The 27,019-nt window shown below is 43.1% G+C and overlaps 1 protein-coding gene across 4 annotated transcripts in view; it reads left to right on the top strand.

Moving 5' to 3' along the window:
• Positions 1-27,019, top strand: part of NAPEPLD (N-acyl phosphatidylethanolamine phospholipase D) — an 80,197-nt gene that overhangs the window by 32,724 nt on the left and 20,454 nt on the right. For 2 of the 4 annotated variants that reach the window (XM_060108149.1, XM_060108148.1), the window contains one exon: positions 18,437-18,743. In XM_060108149.1, the coding sequence (XP_059964132.1) occupies positions 18,453-18,743 (291 nt within the window). In that variant the 5' untranslated portion in view covers positions 18,437-18,452. Of the gene's footprint in view, positions 1-2,054; positions 2,406-2,633; positions 2,789-18,436; positions 18,744-27,019 lie in introns of those variants that run through there. The other 2 variants (XM_060108146.1, XM_060108147.1) reach the window with 2 other exon arrangements.

The raw sequence follows: 27,019 nt of genomic DNA, 5'->3' as shown, positions 1-27,019 counted from the left end.
TGGTTTAAGATTCCTATTCTGGGAGAGGCTGACATTCTAAGTCTCCATTTGGTGATGTGGAGCTTAGCATAAGTGACTCCATTTTAGGCCTGTTGTTTTAACAGTGACAGCTTAAAAGACAAACAGTTATTTGCTGCATGCCTGACTTCCTAGGGGTGGCGTAAGAAGGAAGGACAAATAAAACCCCGTTCAGCAGGTCAGGATCTAAAATTAAACCATGAGTGAGAGGCACAGCGTTCATTCTGCTCTGTACTGTGAAGCAGGGCAAGCTAGAGGTTTTACCTGGAGTGATAGAAATTGTTTTACTAAACAGCTTTTCCTTGTCTAGAAAAATTAAGCTTTGGAAGTCAAGTAGAAATTACAACACAATCCATAAAGTTTATGTAGTAAACTACATAAAAGTTTATGTTTAGAAAGCATAAACATTAATTAATACAGCTTCAATTATCTCTGTTGTACTAAAAGGTTACTGTTCATTCCTCCTAGACTTTCCTGGTCTACATAAATGTGCTTATCAAAAGCACCTGGTCTCAGTGAAAAACAAGCTGTAAACATTTGTCTCCATTTATCTGTAAGTTTGTAGGGAAGAGTTATCAAGCGAACGTTTCAAATTGCTTCTTAAACAACATAATAAGCTAATGCCATGCATGAGCCTAGGCAGTTAATAAGCCTAGTTCAGAAAATAAAAAGGCTATAAAAGACATTCTTGGGACAATCACACAAACTTGAAACTGGACTGAACATTAAATGGTATCAGGGAATTGTTTCCTTAGGTGTGCTAATGGTATTGTGATTGAGGCGAATGTCCTTTCTTTAGAAGAGGCAGGCTGAAATATTTAGGGGTGATTGATTTTGTTGTCCACAGTTTATTCAAACGGTGTAACAAAAAGGCATCTCTCTTTTCTGTAGGTTTGAAAATCATCATAAAGAATTGGAGTGAGGGGAACAGAGGGCATCTTTTTAAAGTTCCTTAGCCAAGAGCATTGTGAAGACCTCCTGAACTAACAGTAGCTTCAATTTACAGTTTGGGTTTGTAGCGCTTTGTCTTTTTTTTTTTTTCTGTTGCACCTCAGGTACCACTGAGTGAGTGCCGTCTCAGCCCAGCCCACAAGCAAGCAGCTCTTAATCACACTTCAGCGAATAAGTTTCAACAACAGCTGCAAGCTACCCTGAGGGGGTAAAAGTCCACACCTGGCATAATCTTCTTTACATTACTACGCTATTACACTGGCACGGTCACTTTCAAATGGCAAAATAGTTTGGTTTGCATTTCCCACCAGTCGTTTGCATTTGGTTTGCATTTTCCACCAGTCGTATCTGCATTCCTAGTCCCAGAGGGCATTTCTTTCTGGCCCGTGGACACACCCCCGAGGACTCTTATAGAGGAATCTCTGCCCAACCACCCATTGTTGAATTCTATTTCCATCTGTCTATACTTAAATTACTGATTGAAACGGTAAATTTCATCCTGCAGTTCAAAAAGGAAAACCTGGGAAAAGCTGTGAATCATAATTTGGTGCTCCGTTGTCATCATCCTGAGATTTTTAAAAAAAAAAAATTTAGTTGAGAACTGTGTATACCAGGAAGCTGTGACATCTTTTTAATAGTTAATGAGCACAGACCGTGACAAGGAAATGCTTGCCGTGAATATTCCATACCTACTGTACACACTTCAAATTACAGTTTCGTTTCTTCGCTACGGGGCTCGTGGCACCATAGGTTGTAAGTATCCTGCTACCAGGTGCTACTACGATCGCGCAGGCTACGAGAGGCCACCAAGATCCCATTTAATTTTAGCAATTAGGGCGGGTGTTCTAGAAGGTGTTCACGCGATCTGAAAGTTAGCTTCTAGGTCTAGGACAGGAAAGCAAGTCTGGTGTCAGAAGGGCTTGCGCAGAGTGCGAGAGAAGCATGGGCCCGGCCAGGAAGGGCAAAAGTGCCGCGGCGCCTCCTGTAACCAACAAGGCCTCGGCACCGGGGCCTGGGGGCGGGAGCGGGAGCGGGGGCGGCCATGTTGGTAAAGGCCTGAGCGGCGGCCGGCGCGGGGCTGACGCTGGCGGGGCTGCCAGATTCGAAGGACACAATGAGTGAGTGACCGGGCAACGTGGAGCGGAATCTAGCTCGGCCAGGGCTCCGCGCGGCGTGGGGGCGCCCGGTGGGCCTCGGATGCGGCGCCGGCTCGCCCCCAGGATGGTGAGGCGGCGAGCGCTGAGGCGCTGCCTCCAGCTGTTAACGCCCTCGGCGGAGCCGGCGCGGCGGGGCCGGGGGCGGAGGAACCCGGGCGCTGGCCACCGTCGCCCCTCCCGCTGCGCTGGGGCGCTGTGTCCCGGGGCGCTGTGTCCCATAGCCGAAGAGCAGCAGCAGAGGCGGCGGCGGCGCGCGCGCCTGACCGACCATCGCATCAGGTGAGCCCGCGCTCCGTGCCCGCCTCCCTGCCTCCCCCACCCCCCACCCCAGCGCCTTTCCTTCGCCCGGCTCCGCCTGCTTTCTCTCGGTCTCTGGGTGGAACGGTCCACACTCCCCAGCTTGGGGCTGCTTGGACTCTTCCGGGAGTAGAGCGGAATGTGGGTGGATCCCTGCCTCATCCCGGAGATGCTGCACTTGTGAGTGGCAGGGATTCGTTTGAAATTCCGCACCTCACGAGGTGCGGAGCCCGCATCTCTGAGGCTGCCTGGATGAAGAGCCACATGATTTTTTTCGCTTGGGAGAGTAGCCGTCTCTGGGATTTGTTATAAGTCCAATCTCCTCTGCAAATCACGAGGTTGCATCTTCACCGATTGGAATACATGTGGGTGTATTTTTTGGTTGTATGTAAATGAGTGGGTGGACAACTTCCTTGGAGCAATTTATTTCTGCTTCACCTGTAGTATTTATTTCTAAAAATCCGTTCCACCAGGTTTCTCCCCTTTTATCTTGAAAACTAACCATGGAATAGAAATGAAGAAAGATTGGAGCAAGGTGCGGCGAGGTGGTGGAAGCCGGCGCTTTCTTGAGTTTTCTGTTCGGTGGTCGTTTGTTTCTCAAATTGAATATTATCGCAGGCTTTTCAGACCAGGTATTCAGCTAGTTTTTTTATTTTTCAGCTGTAATCCTGGTAGTTGAGATAAATACGCTGATACAGGCTCCTGAGTCTGAGATGCATCACATCTCAGTTGAACCTGGAAAATATTGAGTATGAGAAAAGTTAACCTTCAAAAAGTAGCTAGGTTTTCGGCCTTGTCTTTATTGCAGTTGTTCTATATATGTTGTAATATGACTCACCTGGTTTACTTTGGCTAATTAGCATCAAGTGTTTGCTATTTGATCATTCTGATTAAGTTATTGAGAAAGTCATTCCTGAGATACAGCTCTCTGGAAATTAAGAAATAATTTCCGTCTTTGTTAAGAATGCATATCTAGCAGTTCCATTTCTATTTTCAGTTTCACTGGTTTTGATTTAGCCGCAGACGTCGATATCATTTAGAAAGAAGTTATGTAATCTTTAAAAAGATTACCTATTTCCCACAGTAGTCTGATTTTGTTGCAAGAAAATTTAGATCTGCTGGAGAAGAAATTTAGGGCCTGTTTAAAATGTAAGAGAGATATTGATTTCAATTCAAACTGTTTTAAGTTAACTGAAGATATTGTCGCAATTTTCAGATTTTATTTCATTACATTCTGCTGGCTTTCCTGCTGCAAGAATTTCATGTCTCCAAGGGATGAAAATAGTGTATTTCTCATACTCTTATTTTCCTTCACAATTTCAAATTATATTGTACAGATTTCATATTGCAAAATTTAATTTTTAAATTAGTCAGTTATAACTGACTGATATTTTAATATAAGCATTCCGTCATCGGGTTTTGGTTTTGGTTATGCTTTAGATGATACAGTCATCCTGTATGAAAAGGGTATTATGTTACTTTGAGTATTAGTGGGCTTGGGAAATTGGGGAAATTTTTAAGAACATGTTGTCCGTGTTTGACAAAGTACTATTTGCCTTTAATTTTGTTGTTTCATTCTGCTTTTTCATTGTAGTGGTAGATAGCTGTAGTTATGTTACCGGGTTGGCGTGGGTAGTGTCAAAATAGCTTCAACCGAGGAGGTCAGCGGAAGACCCGGACCAGCAATCTCGGTCCTTGTGATAGCATGCAAAGGATTGCAGACTACCACTTAAGGCTTAAGCACAAATCAGAGTTTTATTAAAGCATAATTACACTCTCAGAGGGAGAGCGGGCTGTTTCTGCGAAGTGAAACCAGCCTATAAGCATAGGTATATACTCTTAGAGGGAGAGCGGGCTGTTTCTGCGAAGTGAAGCCAGGAGCTCCTGTGCAGGCTTAATTTAAGGGTGTTTATAAGGAGCGCTCTGCGAGGAGGCGGGGGCAATCGTGGGTGAGTGACAGGGGGTCATTATTTGATTGACAGTCCCGGGCTAGGTAACAAGTTCCTTATTGCGCATGCGCTTACCCTTGATTCGCTAAGAAAAGCCCAAGGGGGGCGGCAAAACCACCTGCAGATTTTATTGTAATGATGGCATAATGAGTTTGGTTTACTCTAGGTTATACGCCTGTCTAGTCTGGGCACGCACAGCCCGGGGAAGTCCCCTTGTGTTACTGTGCTCCCTCTTTATCAGGATAAATTGCTCGCCACACGACCATAGTTTCCCCCTTTCTGAGTGGAGTCAGGGGAGGGTCGTCAGATGGTCGGGGTGTAATTCCACTAGTCCCCTCTTTTCGCCACTGTCACCTCCTTGCTGCTAATGTCTAACTACCTAACAGATAGAGTGGGTTTTTCCATTCCATTCTGCTCTTTTTTTGTAAATTAGAATATGGCTGTAGCTGAAGGACTGTGTTGATCTGGGCATTTTAGGTTGAAATGCATACAAGTAAAAAATGTTTTCGTTGAAGTATTACTAGGGAAATGGATTGAGCACATAATTAATGGTTAACGAGCACCTTTATCCCGAAGGCCTGTGAGGGCATATGTAAAACTGGCATTAAAAAAATCACCCATGTGATTTCCAGCATGAGAGTCTAGTAATGTGCTATTCTAACTGCTAGAATACCGAAAAATTCTACCTATCTATATCTATACTGCTTTCCTTGACTTGTCTTTTGAATTTAATAACCATTTATTGTGTATTTAAATTTTTTTAATACTTTATTTTTTTTAACATTTTTATTGGAGTATAATTGCTTTACAATGGTTTGTTAGTTTCTACCTTATAACAAAGTAAATATTTTATTAACAGACTTTTGTGACAGATTATGTATGAACTCATACATCCCCAGGGGCAGTCTTGTTATGTCAGAGATAGTCTTTTGCCAACTCAGCTGGTTAAATAATGTATTATAACTTTATAATTTACAAAACTCTTTCAAGTATTCTTGTATGTATTTATATTTACTTTGGTTTTAGAGACGTACAATATGTGAGATTATTAATGCCCTTCCACCGATGAGGGAAACAGAAAACTGAGAGCCTGGGAGATTTTAGTAATTTACCCGGGGTTCCTTAGCACAACAGCCCTGGCCTTTGGCCCCATACGCGTATACACAGCTGCTGCTTATTAGAAAGGGGGGGTACCAACTAAAGCCAAGGTAAGAGTGGCTGGGATCAGCAAACTTTGGTCAGCATCACAGCCATAAGTTACAGCCCTAAACCTGTTGGTTGTGAGTGGTAACTACCATTGGCTATGGGGGCACAGGGCTGGCATCTAGATGGATCAGCATAAATTCAGAAATGATTGAAAATCCACTCAGTATACGCCTGCTACCTAGAACAATTCACCTTTCCCCCCGGGGACAGCAGATTTTCCTGTGTATTTAATTGGAGGGCCTTCCCAGATTCAAGGGACAGTACAAGATGCCTGTAGACGTCCGTGCTCCTCTGTGATCTCTCTCAGTTATAAGGATGAAATGGCCAGAATGTAGAAAAGCCAAGCTTCCTCATTGTCCTGGCACCCCTTAAAACGGGCAGACACTTGATCTGCTTACAGAAGATCCTGTTGCTAGGAAAACTGGACGACCGCAATCATTTGTTCTGAACGTTGTTTTCTGTATTTTGAAGGTCCTTCAAACTACAGAGATGTTTGATTTCTTTTCAAGTTACTGTGTTCATTCCTTTGGCTTGTTTAGAGAGTTCGTGCAAAGTACTACTATCTGTATTGTGCTGTTCTGTGATTGAAGTAAGTAATGATGGTTTAAAGAAGTTCTGAGCTCGAAGTTCTTTTTAAAATTTGAGGCCAGTGTATCTGTTTATGAGCTAAAGCAAGTGAAATACCCACCATGAGGTGAAAGGTATCATTTATCTCCCCTTGCTGACCACATGCTCTGTTGGTTCTAAGTGTTGCTAGGCATAATTCAGGTGAGAATCTGGCTAATCAGCAGTCCAGGCTCCATCACCAGACAGAGCTGGACCCTTGGAGTGCCATGTACCTCTCTGCCCTGACTTGCGTCTCCTGTAAAAGAAAGGGGTCACAGAATGTTGACTTGAGTCATGGAGTGTTCAAGTTAGAAAGGACCTTCGTATGTGGCTGGTCCAACCCCTTAACTTACAGATTTCCTGTTTCTACTTTTTTTTTGGCTGCGTTGGGTCTTTGCTGCTGTGCACAGGCTTTCTCTAGTTGCGGCGAGCGGGGGCTACTCTTGTGGTGCGTGGGCTTCTCATTGCGGTGGCTTCTCATTGGAGAGCACGGGCTCTAGGGCGCGCTGGTTTCAGTAGCTGTGGCTCGCGGGCTCTAGAGCACAGGCTCCATAGTTGTGGGACACGGGCTTAGTTGCTCTGCTGCATGTGGGATCTTCCCGGACGAGGGCTCGAACCTGTGTTCCCTGCACTGGCAGGCAGATTCTTAACTACTGTGCCACTCGGGAAGTCTCTAGTATTTCTACTCTTGCAAGAGTTTTTAGCCTCTCATGATGCCACAAAAGTGAAACGTCAAAATTAGACTTTTCCACCATTTCACAGAGATGAGGTACAGATCTTCCTGACTTACGATGGGTTTACATCTTCATAAACGTGACTGAAGTTGAAAATATCATAATTTGAAAATGCATTTAATACACCTAATCTATTGGACATCATAGCTTAGCCTACTTTAAGCATGCTCTGAACACTTACATTAGTCCACAGTCTGACACAAAGCCTATTTTATAGGAGAGTGTTGTATATCCCATGTACTTTACTGAATACTATAGTAAAAGTGAAAAACAGAATGGCTGTAAGTGTATGGGTTGTTTACCCTGGTGATGGCTAGCCAGCGACCCCAGTCACCCACTAGGAGCTGCGACTTGCTGTCTCTGCCCAGCAAGGGAAGAGAGTATCTTTTGGTCCACATATTACTAGCCCGGGAAAAGATGGAAATTCACAGTTCGAAGTAGTGTTTCTACTGAATGCGTATCGCTTTTGCACCATTGTAAAGTCAAAAAATCATAAGTTGGACCATTGTAAGTCGGGGACTGTTCGTACTTTAAAATTCTTACTTGAAAGTCCATTCCTTTCTTATTCTTTCCTCATACAGTGCCTGAATTTTATATGTAGACGAGCTGCCCATCGTGTGTAAATGTATGCGTGCCTTTCGGAGCCCTTTTTTTTTTTTTTGCAGTACGCGGGCCTCTCACTGTTGTGGCCTCTCCCGTTGCGGAGCACAGGCTCCGGACGCGCAGGCTCAGCGGCCATGGCTCACGGGCCCAGCTGCTCCGCGGCATGTGGGGTCCTCCCGGACCGGGGCATGAACCTGTATCCCCTGCATCGGCAGGCGGACTCTCAACCACTGCGCCACCAGGGAAGCCCCGGAGCCCATGTTTTAACTGGGTGAATGTGAATGCCGGAGCGCGTATCGAATATGATCACAGAAGAATTTGACATAAACGTGTGATGTTCTCGGCAACATTCTCTCGGTTAAGCATGATTATGGAGAGATTTATAATTTCTTTTTGCTTAGCTGCCCAAATATCTTAAAATCATACTTTATGATAAAGCTCATCTCCAATTTAGTATACACTGCCCACATTTTAATACATTTTGTTGAAGGCATTACTATGCATATATATGGTACCCTGCGGCTGCAGAGTGATCAGTCTTTCAGGTTTTCCCAGGACTGAGGGCATTCCCAGGATACAGGACTTTCAGTGCTAAAACTGGGAAAGCCCCGAGGTGTTGATCCTCTTACCTGAAAGTGTCTCTTCATTGGACTTGATTAAAAATTCTTACAGCTGGAAGGATAAAATGCCAGGTGGTTAATATGCTGGATGAACTCAAAGGCATCTTTTCAAGGCAAGGGAAATATCTTCAAGACCCCATGTATATTTTCTGTTTATATGACTGAAATATAGGACTAATTTATTATTCTTTTCTGTGTGATTTTAAACGAAAATAATTTAGCAATTAAATAGGATAGTTACATCATTTGAAATCGCCGTGTAATATTAAAAGGGCAATTATAGGACTTCCCTCGTGGCGCAGTGGTTAAGAATCCACCTGCCAATGCAGGGGACACAGGTTCGAGCCCTGGTCTGGGAAGATCCCACATGCCACAGAGCAACTAAGCCTGTGCGCCACAACTACTGCGCCTGACTCTAGAAGCCCACGATCCACAACTACTGAAGCCCGCGCGCCTACATCCTGTGCTCTGCAATGAGAGAAGCCACTGCGATGAGAAGCCCGCTCACCACAATGAAGAGTAGCCCCCGCTCGCTGCAACGAAGACCCAGCACAGCCAAAAAAAAAAAAAAATAAATAAATAAATACATTTATAAAAAGAAAAATAAGGGAACTGGTATTTATTGAATGTCTACTAAGTGCTTTTTACTTTGAAAGAGGAGAAAAAAGACATTGGAGAAAAAAGACATTGTTGAAAGCAAGAAAGGCTAGCCTTGTCAGTGAGACCATACTGTTGGCTGTATGCAACTAACTTTAGAACCTAGGTATCTGTTTAAGATAAATTTATTGGATTTTCCTTGCATATTCAACATGATTAGTGGAAAGAGCGTGGATTTTGGAGTCTGATCAACTTGGGTTGGATTTCCAGGTCCGACTGTTACCAGCTTTTTGACTTCAGGTAAACTACTAACCTCGGTGAACCTCTGGTATGTCGCCTGTGACGTGAGGATAATATCTGTCTACCTGGAGGGAATGCTGTGAGGATTAAATGAGATAATGAATGTGTATAAAATGTCTGACCCATATAAGTGCTCAATAAACGATACACCTATAGCAAGTCATGGGTGCTGCTCTGTGTACCCATGTTTGGATTAGGAAGGCTCTATTTTTGGATAGTTACCTTGTGTGTTTTTATAGCTTCCCTAAACTTCCAAGTTATGGTCATTGTATCAGTTAGGATTAGTTTGGGGAAGTCCAGAGTTGCAGGGTCCAGCCTTGGTACGTGGCCTCTGTCTGAAGTCCTAGTCCTCGATGCCATTCCTAGAAGTGGCCGTGATACTCATGGCTCAAGATGGCTCCAGGCAGCAGGACACAGGAAGACTCCAGAATGCCTCTCTTTCCCATATAAGACTTCTGCTTGGATCGCATCAGCCATCCCTAGCTGGAAGGTGTGGAAATGTAGTCATTAACTGGTGCATAGCTACCCTAAGTAAAACTGGCATTCTGTTACTGAGGAGAAAAGGGGGACTAGATTTTATGGTAGGCATCTTCTGGTCTCTACCACTTTGTCACCACTTTACCACCATAGAATTCAACTACTGAAGTATTCCCTAAGATTTTTCAATTTTTATCTCCATAATTAGTAGACTTAGTGAGAATGCCCTTTGTTGAATTTTGTCTCATTGTCCTTTGGTTACTTTTGCTTCTCCTGTAATTTTATTCCCAGCAGATTCTCTCAAACAATTAATTCTGTCTCAGTGAAGAGTGATTAGGATTTAAGCTCCTGTTCATTTTTTTTTTTTTTTCCAGTACGCAGGCCTCTCACTGTTGTGGCCTCTCCTATTGCGGAGCACAGGCTCCGGATGCGCAGGCTCAGTGGCCATGGCTCACGGGCCCAGCCGCTCCGCGGCATGTGGGATCCTCCCGGACCGGGGCACGAACCCGTGTCCCCTGCATCAGCAGGTGGACTCTCAACCACTGCGCCACCAGGGAAGCCCCTATCATAAATGGGTGTTGAATTTTGTCAGACGCTTTTTCTGCATCTATTGAGATGATCATATGGTTTTTATTCTTCAGTTTGTTAATGTGGTGTATTGTACTGATTGCTTTGTTGATACTGAAAAATCCTTGCCTCCCTGGTATGAATCCCACTCGATCATGGTGTATGATCCTTTAAATGTATTGTTGGATTCTGTCTGCTAGTATTTTGTTGAAGATTTTTGTGTCTATGCTAATCAGTGATATTCGCCTGTAATTTTCTTTTTTGTGTGGTATCTTGGTCTGGTTTCGGTATCAGGGTAATGGTGTCCTCATAGAATGAGCTTGGGAGTGTTCCTTCCACTGCGATTTTTGGGAATAGTTTGAGAAGGATGGGTGTTAGCTCTTCTCTAAATGTTTGATAGACTTCGCCTGTGAAGCCATCTGGTCTTGGACTTTTTCTTGTTGGAAATTTTAAATCACAGTTTCAATTTCAGTACTTGTGATAGGTCTGGTCATATTTTCTATTTCTTCCTGGTCCAGTCTTGGAAAATTGTACGTTTCTAAGAATTTGTCCATTTCTTCTAGGTTGTCCCTTTTTTTTGGCTGCGTTGGGCCTTCGCTGCTGCACATGGGCTTTCTCTAGTTGAGGTGCGCATGCTTCCCATTGTGATGGCCTCTCCCGTTGCAGAGCACGGGCTCTAGGTGCCTGGACTTCAGTAGTTGTGGCATCGGGCTTAGTTGCCCTCTGGCATGTGGGATCTTCCCGGACCAGGGCTCGAACCCGTGTCCCCTGCATTGGCAGGCGTATTCCTAACCACTGTGCCACCAGGGAAGTCCCTAGGTTGTCCATTTTATTGGCATATAGTTGCTTGCAGTAGTCTCTTATGATCCTTTGTATTTCTGTAGTGTCCATTGTAACTTCTCCTTTTTCACTTCTTTTTTGTTTTTTTCTTTCTTTTTCTTTTTTGACTGCACCATGCAGCATGCGGGATCTTAGTTCCCCGAGCAGGAATTGAACCCATGCCCCGTGCATTGGGAGCATGGAGTCTTAACCACTGGACACCAGGGAAGTTCCTCCTTTTTCATTTCTAATTTTATTGATTTGAGCCCTCTCCCTTTTTTTCTTGATGAGTCTGGCTAAAGGTTTATGTATTTTGTTTATCTTTTCAAAGAACCAGCTTCAAATTCTTTTATCTTTTCTGTTCTTTTCTTTGTCTCTATTTTATTTATTTCTGCTCTGATCTTTATGATTTCTTTCCTTCTACTAACTTTGGGTTTTGTTTATTCTTCTTTCTCTAGTTGCTTTAGATGTAAGGTTAGGTTATTTGAGATGTTTCTTGTTTCCTGAGGTAAGACTGTATTGCTATAACTTCCCTCTTAGAACTGCTTTTGCTATGTCACATAGGTTTTGAATCATCATCTTTTCACTGTCATTTGTCTCTAGGTATTTTTTGATTTCCTCAGTGATCCATTGGTTGTTTAGTAACGTATTGTTTAGCCTCCACGTGTTTTTTTTTTTTTTTTTTTTTTTACAGTTTTCTTTCTTTGTGATTAGTTTCTAATCTCATAGCATTGTGGTCAGAGAAGATGCTTGATATGATTTCAATTTTCTCAGATTTACTGAGGCTCACTTTGTGGCCCAGCATGTGATCAATCCTGGAGAATGTTCCATGTGCACTCAAGAATGTGTATTCTGGGCTTCCCTGGTGGCGCAGTGGTTGAGAGTCCGCCTGCCGATGCAGGGGGTGCGGGTTCGTGCCCCGGTCCGGGAGGATCCCGTGTGCCGCGGAGCGGCTGGGCCCGTGGGCCATGGCCGCTGGGCCTGTGCATCCGGGAGCCTGTGCTCCACAGCGGGAGAGGCCGCAGTGGTGAGGGGCCCGCGTACCGCAAAAAAAAAAAAAAAAAAAAAAAAAAGGTGTATTCTGCTGCATTTGGATGGAATGTTCTATAAGTATCAATTAAGTACATTGGTCGAATGTGTCATTTAAGCCCTCTGTTTCCTTATTGATTTTCTGTCTGGATGATCTGGATTGTAGTTCTTCTTGCTTCCGGTGTCTGTCCTCTGGTGGGTGAAGTTGGTCCAGGGGCTTGTGCAGGCTTCCTGGTGGGAGAGACTGGTCCCTGCCTGCTGGTGGGTGGAGCTGGGTCTTGTCCCTCTGGGGGGCAGGGCCGTGTCAAGGGGTGTGCTTATAGGCGCTGTGGGGTCAGGATGACTTTAAGCAGTGTCTGCTGATGGGTGGGGCTGTGTTCCCACCCTATTGGTTGTTTGGCCTGAGGCGTCCCAGCGCAGGAGCCTGCAGGCGCTTCTGTGGAGCCACTGCTTTGCCCTGGGTCCCAGTGCACATGAAACCATGTGTGCACCCTCGAAGAGTAGTGTCTGTTTCCCCCGGGACTGTGTGGCTCCTGCACTCAAGCCCCACTGGCCTTCAAAGCCAAATGCTCTGGGGGCTCCTCCTGCCAATGCCAGACCCCCAGGCTTGGGAGCCTGACATGGGTCTCAGAGCTCTGTCTTCTGTTGAAGACCCTCTGTGATATAGTAATTTTCCAGTTTGTGGGTTGCCCACCTGGCGGGTATGGGATTTGATGATATTGTGAAAGCACCCCTCCTACCGTCTTGTTGTGGCTTCTTCTTTGTCTTTGGCTGTAGAATATCTTTTTTTGTAGGTTTGAATCTTTTTTTGTCAATGGTGGTTCAGCAGTTCGTTGTGATTTTGGTGTTTTCATGAGGGGAGATGAGCTCAAATCCTTCTGCTCCGCCATCTTGTCTCCTGCCTATGAATTCACGATTTTATACTTGCTCTCCTATCTTTAGTGAAGAAAAGCGTCCTTTAATACACTGCTAGATAACATAGCTAATGAAACTATTTCAGTTCACTGAAATGTCTGCACAGGGCCTTGCAGGTTAAAAGTAAACTGTCCTCCCCTCCCTTTGCATGCAGTACAGATTTCCCTTGAGAAGGGTGTTAACCCCCCAGGCATTTAGGCGACTGATGGGCGGGCAGATATGTCCCAAGCATGGGAAGTACACTGGATAATAGAGAATGTCCTGTGGGAGTTATGTACACGACATGCATCGGCAAAGAAAATACTGCTTTGTTTTTCCGTGAATTTCATTTTTAACTCAGTTTATTGACTTAACAACCAGTTTTGCTAAAAAGCTAAAGGAAAGCAAAGCAAACAGAAACTTAATACATAGTACCTAGGAGCACACTATAAAATGGTGTATTTCATCAGTTTTAAGACAGACATTTTATTCTGGTTTTAATACCACCCATATCAGGATGAATCATACAGTGCATGACATAATTATAGTTGATAACATTTTAACTTTCTTAGTGGCACATAAAATAACTGCCTTACAAATTCATGGTGTCTTAAATTGGATGAACATCAGTATAACGTAAAGATCTTCATCAAGTTTTGAACCTCCCTTTTGAAGCACAGGTTGTTGATGGTGTACATGGACTCATGAGTATATCCCTCCCCTCGCGCTTAGTGTTGGCCTGAAGTCAAGGCAGAGTTTTCATTTAACGTTGTTAACTTTGGAGACGGATATATAACAAGAAATAGTAGGGAAATCTGCTACATTTAAATAAGGAAACTCCAGCCTTGATATGTAAAGCTAGGTATGTTTTCTGAATCGGCAAAGCTGAAAGCTAGTTAACGTAGCAGGATCCAGTCTTCCTTAGTTCTAGTTTTCCTGTCATTTTATCTTTGATATTTAAGGATGACCTTTGTGAGATTGTTGCTGTATCCACTACGGAGTGACCAGAAGAGTGATGTTTGATGCGGAGCCTTCTCATGACCCAGCCCTCAGGCAGGCTTGGTACGTCTCCACGAGCTGATGCTTCCTTGGTCACGGGACCACCTGTTGACAGAGCCCATCATTGTGCGCATTCACCAGCCGGAGTTCTAGTACTTTTCCTCCAAAAGAATGAGTCCAGGTTGTCGCAGTTCAGGTTATGTCTTTCTGGTTCCTTCCCATCATCTCACACTTAGAGTGCATAGTGTGAAATGGTGCACCATAGTGCCAGCATTTTGTGTTGTTTTGAACACAGTTTGTGGTCATACATAATCCTGTGAGTACCCACGTCCATATGCTACTCCCTCCTCCCACCCCAAGGATATTTTAAAAAATCGTGTGCAAAAGCCCTGTGATGGCAAGGTGGCCCTGAGGCGGGAGCATGATGCATTTGAAGAAATAGATGAAGGGCCTGTGTTTGGAACGGAGGAGAGTGTGGGCGGGTCTAGAAATACACACCCTCATGGGCCATCTTACCTTTGCCCTCATTCTGAGAGTAAAGGGCATCCTCTGGAGGTCCCCCCCCCCTTTTTTTTTTCTTAAATCAGACTTGCCTGTAAAAAGCTCACTCCTGAAGTCTGGATTTTGTGTGTGTTGCGGCTGGGGTATGTAAGAAAGGATTGCTTTTGGTCGAGACCTGCTTCCAAGGATTGACCAGGGTGAAAGCCTGAGTTAGTGGGAGTTAAGAAAATGGGGACCGTGTGAATAGACAACTTTAAAACACGTTTATCTTCCAGATAGAAAAGAGTTACCAAACCCATTTTTCACTGTCCTTTCAATCTCCAGGCCCCTGGAAACCTCGCTGCTGTCCCACTTTCATCACCCCCCAGAGCAACCTGGATCCCAGAGTCATCCATTTGTACTGGGTGTCAGTGCCCACTTCCTCTTGGACCCTTCCTTCCCTGTGGTCTCAAACCCCGCCTCAGACTTGCTGGGGCAGAGATCTGCCTTCTCCTCCACGCTCCGAATATGCACTTACTTTCCCCCAATTCCCTTACTGGGCTAGTGGTGCTCCTCCCACTTTGACCCCCTCCCCAACCTGCCCTGCAAAGTGGCCAAAGTTTGCCGCCATCCAGAGACTCTCAGTTCTTAGGGATTCAGCTGCTTTATTGTCTCTTGGAATTATTCTTTCCCTTCTCACTGTCACTGCCTCCTCATCTTTCTTTAAAAAAATATTTTATTTACTTATTTATTTGGCTGTACTGGGTCTTAGTTGCGGAACGTGGGATCTTCGTTGCGGCATGCAGGATCTTTAGTTGCGGTGTGCGGGATCTTTAGTTGCGGCATGTGAGGTCGAACCTGGGCCCTCTGCACTGGGAGTGCAGAGTCTTAGCCACTGGACCACCAGGGAAGTCTTTGCCTCATCGTCTTTTGACTGGGCTGCTATGTACCTCTTAGTTTTTCATTTAAAAAATGAGATCATAATACCTACCTTGAAATTTTGCTGGGAACGTTAATTCAAATGCACCGTGTAAAACACGTAGCATAGGGCCTCGCTATTAGTGGATGTTCTGAGTTTCTTCTGTTTCCTACTAATTTATGTCCCTGGCTCCAGTTTTTAGCCACTCCCTTTTTGTTTTTGTTTTTAATTTTTTTAATCTTTATTTATTTATTTTTGGCTGCGTTGGGTCTTTGTTGCTGCATGTGGGCTTTCTCTGGTGGCAGCAAAGGGGGGCTACTCTTCATTGCAGTGTGTGGCCTTCTCATTGCAGTGGCTTCTCGTTGCAGAGCTCTGGCTCTAGGTACCCGGGCTTCAGTAGTTGTGGCTTACGGGCTTAGTTGCTCCCCAGCATGTGGGATCTTCCCCACCCAGGGCCCGAACCTGTGTCCCCTGCATTGGCAGGCGGGTTTTTAACCACTGTGCCACCAGGGAAGTCCCCTCCCTTTTTGTTTTTATCCTGTGACCAGAGTTGTCTTCCCCACATACGCCCTTTTTAAGTACCTTTAGTGTTTCCCCGTTGCCTGAGTGTAGCCAAACCCCCTTAATGTCACAGTCCAGGCCCGCAGTCCAGTCCCATCCTTTTCATCCCGTCCTTTACACCTTTACCACCTCGACTCTCACAAGCCTCTCTTGCTTATGTCCCAGGTACACTAGACAACTAGATGTTGTCTGAAAACCCTGCATTGACTTTTTTGTGTGGTTTTGAATCAGAGTGCCCTTTCCTTTTTTCCCCCTTATTTCTTGATTGTTTAAAACAATGAGCCAATACTTTATATATATTTGGTAGAATTATTACATATGTGTGTTTGTATGTGAATATTTATGTCTGTGTGTAACAAATGCAAACAATCTCACAAACTGTTTACCATCACACGGGGCGGCGTGAGGTCAGCTCTGCCGTCGGACATTATCTTGTCCAGAAGTGACTGAAACTCTCTAAACCTGTGTATTTTCATCTGTTCAGTGAAGTAAATTTTAAATGGCTGGCCTTTGTTTCTGCCCTTTGTAAAGGCCTCTGCCTGAATGTAATTATGACCCAGGTAAAGCCATTCTATAAGAGGAACTGAGATAACTCTCCCAGATCCATTGCTTTCTAATAGAATTTAAAGAATTTAGATGGTTTAGGGAAAAAGAATTAGCCCTTGGCTGAGTGGCGAGCGTTTTACGTACATTATTATGTCCTTGGATCCTCTGAAGCCCCACTTGAGGTAAGTAGGTATTTTCCAGATGAGACAATTGAGGTTGAGGACTAGAAAGGTGACGTCATTTGCCCAAGACATAGAACTGGTTAGACCGCCTTAGCTATCAGGCTGTCCCACTACCAGCTGTGCCTGAGCAGCAGCGGGTGCTTCAGCTTTTGTGAGCTGTGGTTTCTTAACACCTGTTTTTCTCCAGATCATAGACTATTTACTCCAGAAAGTTTGGGGGAGAAAAAGTTCTGGTTGAGTGTACGTGTATGTGTACCTCATCCTGGGGTTTGAGTTATTTCCCTCTCTTCCTGGGTAATATTTCTATTTAAACAGCACTGTAGTCAAAAAATAATACTTGAGGGGTTTCCCTGGTGGTGCAGTGGTTGGGAGTCTGCCTGCCGATGCGGGGGACACGGGTTCGTGCCCCGGTCCGGGAAGATCCCACGTGCCGCGGAGTGGCTGGGCCCGTGAGCCATGGCCGCTGGGCCTGCGCGTCCGGAGCCTGTGCTCCGCAACGGGAGAGGCCACAACAGTGAGAGGCCCGTGTACAGCAAAAAAAAAAAAATAAATAAAATAAAAATAATAATAATAATAATAATACTTGTTTCTCTGTTATTGTGCTTATTTTTCTTGGGGTTATAAAGAGTATTGTGTATTGTGTATACACAGTACACTTAGACTAAACAGAAAGCAAACGTTTATTTAACAGAATAGGAAAGAGATGAAATTCATGGAAGAAGAATGTATATTCTTACTGCACTGTGTCTCACTTTCATGTGTCTGGAATCCTGTATCGTTCAAAAGCAAGGATTTCAGTGCCTTGAGTTACGTGGTGTAAGTGGGCGTAGGAGCAGTACAGAAAGGGGAAGCAGCAGCCCCTCACGTTCGTTGAGCTGATGTATGTGATGCACGTGACCATGTGCACACATGTATGTTACATGTGCTATATACATGTTACATACGTGTTCTAAGTGCTTTACTTGCATTTGCTTTTTCAGTCCTCTCAATAACCCTTTGGAGGCAGGTAGTATTATTATCTCCACTTTACAGATGAAGAAATCAAGGCACAGAGAGGATAGGACACTTGCCTAAGGTCACAGAGCTAGGTTACATGCACAGTTCCACATCTGAGTTAATTCAAATTTGTATTGTTAACCACTTAAATACATTATTGAAATGTTTCTCAACTAATGTGTATCTCCTTTCTGGGGATTTGGACTCATTGTACTTTTTGGGGGGCATTAGTAACAGATTGTCTACAAAGTAAAAATAACTAGGCCTAATGGGGTTCTACGTAAGTCATCTGAATTACTGAAGTATCTTGGAGGAACTAAGATGATCCTTCTTATTTATGTTATGTTATTAACAATAATACTTTTAAATGAAGGTATGAAAGTATTACAGATTCATGAAGGTGCTTTTTTCTACAGAATGTCATTGAAATGGGAAATTTTCATATGTATAAATGCTGGCTGGTAGAGTAGATTTGTTTTGAATTATAGCACATAAGGAATTTTTTTTTTTTGGCGGTACGCGGGCCTCTCACTGTTGTGGCCTCTCCCATTGCGGAGCACAGGCTCCGGACACGCAGGATCAGCGGCCATGGCTCACGGGTCCAGCCGCTCTGCGGCATGTGGGATCCTCCCAGACCGGGGCACGAACCCGTGTCCCCTGCATCGGCAGGCAGACTCTCAACCACTGCGCCACCAGGGAAGCCCCACATAAGGAATTTTTTAAAGGTTTGGCAGTAATAAGTAAAGCAAACACCTTTTCTATTTCGCAATACAATTCTAAAATTGTATTTTGCAGGAAGAAAGTTTGAGCCTAATAGAAACATTGTTATAAGTTTGAAGAAATTTTTATTGGTTAAGAAATAATACTATGTGTATGTTTTAATGTCTGTATGTTAAACTCAGTATATTCCCCCTCCCCCTTTTTTTTAGCTCTTCACGAAAGGACATGGATGAAAATGAAAGCAACCAGTCCCTGAGGACAAGTTGCCAATATCCTAAAGAAGCAGTAAGAAAGCGCCAAAATTCACGGAATTCTGGAGGAAGTGATTCTTCTAGGTTTTCCAGGAAGAGTTTCAAACTGGATTACAGACTAGAAGAAGATGTAACTAAATCAAAGAAAGGAAAGGATGGGAGATTTGTTAACCCTTGGCCGACATGGAAAAATCCCTCTATTCCAAATGTTCTCAGATGGCTGATGATGGAAAAAGATCACAGCAGCGTTCCATGCTCCAAAGAGGTAGCATTTGGCTTTTTGAGTGCTGTGTATTTGCTCTTAATATATGCATTACTTAATGTTGCTGTGAATTGTACTATGACACTCCAGTTAGCTAATTGAGCCCTCTGGGGAGATGACATGAATAAGGTGCCTTCAAGTTCATAGTTGAGCAGCAAAGTACATGTGTGAATAACCAGCTCTGATCTGCTGGCAACTAGAAGTAGGAACAGATGCCTTAAAAATATAGGAAAGGACGCAATTAATTCTGACTGGTGGGATTGGAAATGGCTTTACAGAGGATGATATTTGAGCTGGGCCTAGAAAGATAAAAACTATTTGGTAGTGGTTTTCCAGGTGGATGATGGGCATGAGGAAGGTCACAGAGGTGAGCAAGTGCATGGCATGTTCCAGAAAGTAGTAACCTGTGTTTTGGAATATGAATTATAAGGGTTAAGCCTGGAGCGCTTGGCTCTTCATCCTTGGAAAAAGCTGCTAAAGTTATAAAAGAAATCGTCAGGTAACCTTCCACTCCTTTAAAAATTGGGAATAGGTTACTGGGCTTTCAATATGCTAGTTATACTTAGGATGGGACTATTAACCTTTGGCCTGTGGTTTATGAGATGAGTGAGATTTCACTTCAGCAGGGAGTCGGTGGCTCCCAATGGCAGTACCGCTTTTTTCTCCCTTCTTAGTTTCTTGCCCCGCTACACCTCCTACCCCGCTTGGCCTCTCTTTTCCAACAACCCCTGTCCTGCCACGCCTTGTGGGGAACTGAGAGATAAGGAACTAGACATTGGAAGTGGATGGGATGAAAAGAGTGGAGGTATCCCTGAAGCGTTGATCTGCAGTAAGGCAGGAGGCTGGGGAGGGGGTCGGTGGCGGTAGTATTAGATCGTTTACCTTAGTAAGTGTGTCCATTTTTCTTTAAAGGATATGAGATTTAAAAACCCCCCAGAAACCCATATTGTCACTTTGATGCTAAGGAATGTTCGTAGTATTAATCCTAGTTAACAGAATTGAGTAACGTGAATAATATTTTCCCAGCACTGTTTAAGAATGAATCAGTATATTAATAGATAAAACCTTAGTGTATGTTTCGACTTTGTGGATGGGAGGAACAAGAAAATTTTATGTCTTCTGGAGAACCTGGTATGAAGGGAAACATGGAGTCAAGCTGTGAGTAGAAGGGTTTAGGGCAGGAGGCCAAGATGGGTAGGTTACCTGTTCCGTAAAAATTCCGTCCTGGTTTTTGGGCCACAGTTTCTAAAGATACAGAAGTAGTAATGGTGTCTTTAGTTTTCTTTCATTTCAAACAAGAAAGTGAGTGACCACATGAAGGTGGAAATACATCTCTGAACTCTGATGATTTGGAGATATTGAAGAAACTGGGTTCAATTTCTGAGAACTCACGAGGCCAGTTGTTATTAAACTCCACTATTCTAGGTGCTAGAGAGAGAGCCATGAAAAAGCAGAAAGACAAGGGCTTCCCTGGTGGCGCAGTGGTTGAGAGTCCGCCTGCCGATGCAGGGGACGCGGGTTCGTGCCCCGGTCCGGGAAGATCCCACATGCCGCGGAGCGGCTGGGCCCGTGAGCCATGGCCGCTGAGCCTGCGTGTCCGGAGCCTGTGCTCCGCAACGGGAGAGGCCACAACAGTGAGAGGCCCGCGTACCGCAAAAAAAAAAAAAAAAAAAAAGCAGAAAGACAGCCCGGCCTCCTTGGGCCTTCGGTTTAATGGAAGAGAGACAATAAACAGATAAGAAAATGACGTGGGATACTGAAAGATGATTGGTGCTTTGAGGAATAATGAGGCAGAAAAGGAAGTTGTGGGGTGGGAGCTGAATTCTTTAATGAAGTGTAAGCTTTCTTTTTTTAAAGGCAGGAGTTCTTTGTTTTTCTTTGCTTTTTATTTTAATTTTTATTTTATATTGGAGTATAGTTGATATACAGTGTGGTGTTAGTTTCAGATGTACAGCTAAGTGATTCAGTTGTACATACACATGTATCTGTTCTTTTTCAAATTCTTTTCCCATTTAGGGTATTACCTAAATATCGAGTACAGTTCCCTGTGCTAAACAGAAGGTCCTTGTTGATTATCTGTTTTATATACTAGTGGGTATATGTTAATTGTGAACTCCTAATTTATCCCTACCAGCCATGTTTCCACCCACCCCCGGCAACCATAAGTTGGCGTTCAAAGTCTGTATATTTCTGTTTTGCAAATAAGTTCATTTGCATCATTTTCACCTTAGACTCTACCTTCAAGCTATATCAGATGACATTTGTCTTTCTGTGTCTGGCTACTTCACTTGATGTGATCATTGCCAGGTCCAGCCAGTTGCTGCAAATGGTATTGTTTCATTCTTTTTTATGGCTAATATTCCCTTGTATATATGTACCACATTTTCTTTATGCATTCGTCTGCTGGTGGACAATTTGGTGGCTTCCACAACTTGGCTATTGAAAATAGCCCTACAATGAACATTGGGGTGCATGTGTCTTTCCAAAGTACGGTTTTCTCTGGATATATGCCCAGGAGTGGGATTGCTGGATCATATGGTAGATTTATTTTAGTTTTTAAAGGAACTTTCATACTGATCTGCATAGTGGCTGTTACCAGTTTATGTTCCCACCAACAGCATAGGAGCATTCCTTTTCCGTACGCACTCTCAAGGATTTGCTGTTTGTTGACTTTTTAATGATGTCCACTGTAACTGGTACAAGGTAATACCTCCTTGTAGTTTTGATGTGCTATGATAATGAGCGATGTTAAGCATCTTTTTATGTGCTTTAAAAAACAAAACAAAACAAGAAAAAACCTCGTGAGTAAAATTTACCTCCTGAAATGGGCTTATTGAAAGCCGGCTCTGTTTTGAATTCTCTTTCGATCACCTACCACACTACATTTCTAGAGGGCGTTGTTCATTTAAGCCTCACAGGCCTTGTGAATGTGAAGTGCCCATAAGCACTGGTTTTAAAGTTGTCATTCCAGGAAACAAGGCAGCAGCATTTCTGGTTGCCCAACTCTGGTTACTTGGGCAATGAGAGGCTTAGGCAAAGTCCTGCTGCTGGGTTTTAAATGAGTGGAATGTGCCAGAACAGACACTCAAGGACTTGTGTCTCAATACTTCCACCCCCTTCCCTTTCCCCCTGGGACAAATCCCAATCCCTGCCAAAGCCCTGTGCTGAGGGTGCTGGCATCCATAGGTGGGGTGACTCTGCGGAAGGAGGCTGGAGGTGGGAACCTCAGCACCAGGAGACATGGGGACCAGGTGACTTTTCAGAGCTCTTCCGGCCCAGAGGGTCCACCATCCTTTGGCTGCACTAGGCTTGGCCTTGCTGTCAGAGGTCCATCATGGATCTGGAGATTGTGGTCCATCCCGAAGGGATCAGGCACTGCAGGTCCAAGGAGAGCTCATTTGCTGGCACATCCTTCCTCACCCCCATGCCATCCAGCCTTTGGAAACCAAGGCTGCTCGGGCTCCAGGGATGTGAAGCTGCCTGGGTCCCAAGGCCCGAGGAGAATGTTGTAGGCATTTCGTTTTTGTTTTCTAATTTAACATTTAGTTTATATTGGAGTATAGTGGCTTTACAGTGTTGTGTTTGTTTTAGCTTTAAGCAGCTTGATTCAGGTAAACAGAGACACATATCTACTCTTTTTCGGACCCTTCCTATATAAGTTCTTTCAGATTGTTGAGTAGCGTTCCCTGTGTTAGACAGTAGATCTTTGATGGATATTAGTAGATCTATTTTATGGATATTAGTATGCAGGTGTTAATCCCAACCTCCTAAGGTATCCCTCCAGCCCCACCTTTCCCCTTTGGTAACCATATGTTCGTTAGTTCTAAGTCCGCGAGTCTGTTTCCGTTTTGTAAATTTGGTTATTTGTATCAATTTTTAGATCTCACCTGTAGGTGATATCATATGCTATTTGTCTTTCTCTGGCTTATTTCACTTAGTATTGTCACCTTCAGGTCCATCCATGTTGCTGCAAATGGCATTATTTCATTCTTTTTATGGGTGAGTAATAACCTTTTTATGTTCCACATCTTTTTTATCCAGTCCTCTGTCAATGGATATTTTGGTTGCTTTCATTTCATTGCTATCTTAAATAGTGGTGCAATGAATTTTGGAGTGTATGTCTTTTCAAATATGTTTTTTCCAGATACACACCTAGTAGTGGGATTGCTGGATCATGTGGTCCCTCAAATTTAATATTTTATGGAACCTCTATATTGTTCTCCATAGTGGCTGTTACTGGGTTACATTTGCATCAACAGCCTAGGAGGATTTCCTTTTCTCCACGCTCTCTTCAGTGTGTATTGCTTATTGACCTTGGATGATGGTCATTTTGCCTGGTGGTATGTGATACCTCATGGTAGTTTTGGTTTTCATGTCTGTAATAATTAGGGATTTTAGCATCTTTTCATGTGGTTTTTGTTCATCTCTATGTGTTCTTTGGAGATTGTCAAATTTAGATCTTCTTCCCCTGTTTTTGACTGGGTTATTTGTTTGATTTAGAGCCTCATGAGCTCTTTGTATATTTTGGAGATTAATCCTTTTGTTCATACTTCATTTGCAAATATTTTCTTCCATTCTGTGGATTGTCTTTTTGTTCATGATTTACTTTGCTATTCAAAAGCTTTTAACTTTTATTATATCCTCCTTTTTATTTTGTGTTTATTTTCATTACTCTAGAAGGTGGATCCGGAAAGATACTGCTCTGATTTTTGTCAAACAATTCTGGCTATGTTTATGTCTAAGAATTTTATAGTGCCTGTTCTCACATTTAGGTCTTTAATCTATTTTGAGTTCTTTTTTATTATTATTATTTTTTTTGCGGTACGCGGGCCTCTCACTGCTGTGGCCTCTCCGGTTGCAGAGCACAGGCTCCAGATGCACAGGCTCAGCGGCCATGGCTCATGGGCCCAGCCGCTCCATGGCATGTGGGATCCTCCCGGACCGGGGCACGAACCCGTGTCCCCTGCATCGGCAGGTGGACTGTCAACCACTGCACCACCAGGGAAACCCCTAGAGTTCTTTTTTATGTATGGTGTTAGAGAATGTTCTTGTTTTACTCTTTTACATGTAGTTTTCCAGTTTTCCCAGCACCACTTATTGAAGTGACTGCCTTTTTTCCATTGTATAGTCTTGCCTTCTTTGGTAGATTAATTGGTGCTTGAGTTCACTTCTGGTTTTTCTCTTCTTTTCTATTTATTTATGTTTCTGTTTTTGTGCTAGTACCATACTTTTTTGATGACTGTAACTTTGTAGTATAGTCTGAAGTCAGGGAGTCTGATTCATCCATCTCCGTTTTTCTAAGGATTGGTTTTTGTATTCTCCGTCTTTTTTGTTTCCATACAAATTAAAAAAAATTTTTGTTCAAGTTCTGTGAAAATGCCATTGGCAATTTGGTTGTGATTGTATTGAATCTGTAGATTGCCTTTGGTATTATAGTGATTTTGACACTACTGATGGTTCTAATCCAACCACATGGTATATTTTTCCATCTGTTTGTGTCATTTTCAATTTCTTTCATCAACGTCTTATAGTTTTTAGAGTACAGGCCTTTAGCCTCCTTAGGTTGGTTTATTCCTAGGTAGTTTATTCTTTTTGATGTGATGGTAAATATGATCGTTTCTTTAATTTGTCTTTCTGATCTTTCATTTTTAGTGTTAGTAATGCAAGAAATTTCTGTGTATTAATTTTGTATCCTGCAGTTTACTGAATTCATAGATGAGCTCTAGTAGTTTTCTGGTAGCATCTTTAGGATTTTCTATGTATGATATCATGTCATCTGCAAACAGTGGCAGTTGTACTTCTTTTCCAGTTTGGATTCATTTCCTTTTCTTTTCTGATTGCCATTGTTAGGACTTCCAAAACTATGTTGAATAAAAGTGGCAAGAGTCGACATCCTTGTCTTTTTCCTGGTCTTGAGGGAAATGCTTTTAGCTTTTACTGTTGAGAATGATATTAGCTGTGCGTTTGTCATATATGGCCTTTATTATGTTTAGGTAGGTTCCCTCTATGACCACTTTTTGGAGAGTTTTTATCATAAATGGGTGTTGAATTTTGTCAAACGTTTCCTGCATCTATTCAGATGATCATATGGTTTTTATTCTTCAGTTTGTTTATGTGGTGTATCACAGTGATTGATTTGAGATACTGAAGATCCTTGCATCCCTGGGATAAATACCACTTGATCATATTGAGTGATGTTTTTAATGGATTGTTAGATTCAGTTTGATAGTATTTTGTTGAGGATTTTTGCAACTATGTTTTTCAGTGATATTGGCCTGTAATTTTCTATTTTGTAGTATCTTTTTCTGGTTTTGGTATCAGGGTGATTGTGGCTTATGAGTGGTTCTTAAACTCCACTGTTGTAGGTGCAAGAGATACAGCCATGAACAAGGCAGAAAGGAAACCTGGCCTCCTTGGAAGTTAGGTTTATTGGAAGAGAGACAATAGTCAAGTAAATGATGTGGAATATTGAAAGATGATTAGTGCTTTGAGGAATAATAAGGCAGAAAAGGAAGGAAAAGGAATAATAAGGCAGAAAAGGAAGATGATTAGTGCTTTGAGGAATAATAAGGCAGAAAAGGGTGAGAACTGCATTCTTTAATGAAGTGTAAGCTTTTTTTTTAAGGCAGTTTTTTTTAGAAAATGTCAAAAAGAAGGCTCAATATGAACGCATTTAAACAGGTGCGGCATCATGTAAGAGAGAAGACTCATTTGTCTTAATCCAATTTTTTTTTAAATTTATTTTTGGCTGTGTTGGGTCTTCGTTGCTGCACGCTGGCTTTCTCTAGTTGTGGCGAGCGGGGGCTACTCTTCGTTTCAATGTGCAGCTTCTCATTGCTGTGGCTTCTCTTGCTGCGGAGCACGGGCTCTAGGCACTCGGGCTTCAGTAGTTGTGGCACGCGGGCTCAGTAGTTGTGGCTCGAGGGCTCTAGAGCTCAGGCTCAGTAGTTGTGGTGCACGGGCTTAGTTGCTCCACGGCATGTGGGATCTTCCCATACCAGGGCTCGAACCCGTGTCCCCTGCATTGGCAGGCGGATTCTTAACCACTGCACCACCAGGGAAGTCCCCTTAATCCAATTTTTATCTTCTTTCTTATCATTTACCTACATCCTGTTTCCCCTTGTTTCCAATAAAAGCCTAGAACTAGATTAAATGCATGTTGACTTCTGTTATTTTCATAGATAACTATAAGTCCATACTTTATCCCTTTAAGTTGCCCAGATTATTAATTTTTATGAACTGCTAAGTGTGATAGAGTTATTCATTTAAAAAAATTTAAAGACTATGTAAAGAATACTTACTTCAGATCGTTGGGCCAGTTCAGAATTTAATCAGATTTCTCGAAATTATTTTAATTAGATATTGGGATGCTAGAGTTTAATAATACAGATCTTCAAATTATTGTTTTGGAAGAAGAGGGTAATATGATATATATAGGGTTATGATGACTATATATAATGGAATTTACATCATTATAGTATGTTATGTTTAGGTATATGAATATGAAAGTGTTCTAGAAAAAACGTGATTAAAGTATAAAATAACTAATAGAACAGCTCTAAACAACGTGAAAATGTGCTATTAGCAGAGCTACACAATTGCATTGCCTGGTTAGAAAACAGGACTTCGTTCCGGATATTTGCCTTTTCTGGGTCATTGGAGCAGTGGGCCCGCTCACAGGCTTCAAGTTGTTCATGTGCTTTGTGCTCTTGCAGTGGCTCAGTGACCTTCTCTGATTGTTAGTGTTGATGATAGTCTCCAATAGTTAGGAGAAAGGAGGTTGGAGAACTTCAAAGAGGGAGGGAGGCAGGCACCTCCGAGTTTCATTAGTGGAAGGAGGCCATCCTTATCAGTTACTGCTGTAGAAGTGAGAGGGACAGTCATATTGGAGTAGGAGAGAGACACGGGACTGAGGCTGCACAGCATGGCCTGGTTCACCAGGAGTCTGGGAACCAGGCTCAGGCTCAGGAATCCTGTCACAGTCCCTCAAGGAACTCTTTTTTTGGGGGGGGTGGGGGGAGGGATCTATGAAGTTAGGATAAGAGAGTTTCGGTGACGAGGATTGTTTTGAGATTCATGTGACACATGCAAGTACTTTGAAAATCTCATGCATTCTTTAGGTGTATGATATTGAAGAATAGGATGCCCTGTGAAAAAATGATACGTACCAATTATTTTATATTTGTACTGTAGTAGGCCAGCAGGTTGCTTTTTAATTTTTATCGAGGGGAAGAAATGCATGTATACAGGTTTTTAAAAAAATATCATAGTACTGACAG

Source organism: Mesoplodon densirostris, chromosome 9 (genome assembly GCF_025265405.1).
Source record: "Mesoplodon densirostris isolate mMesDen1 chromosome 9, mMesDen1 primary haplotype, whole genome shotgun sequence".
In the NCBI taxonomy this organism is placed as follows: Eukaryota; Metazoa; Chordata; class Mammalia; order Artiodactyla; family Ziphiidae; genus Mesoplodon; species Mesoplodon densirostris.
The sequence above is the reverse complement of the archived record's forward strand: the minus strand, read 5'-3'. Positions and strand labels throughout refer to the sequence as shown.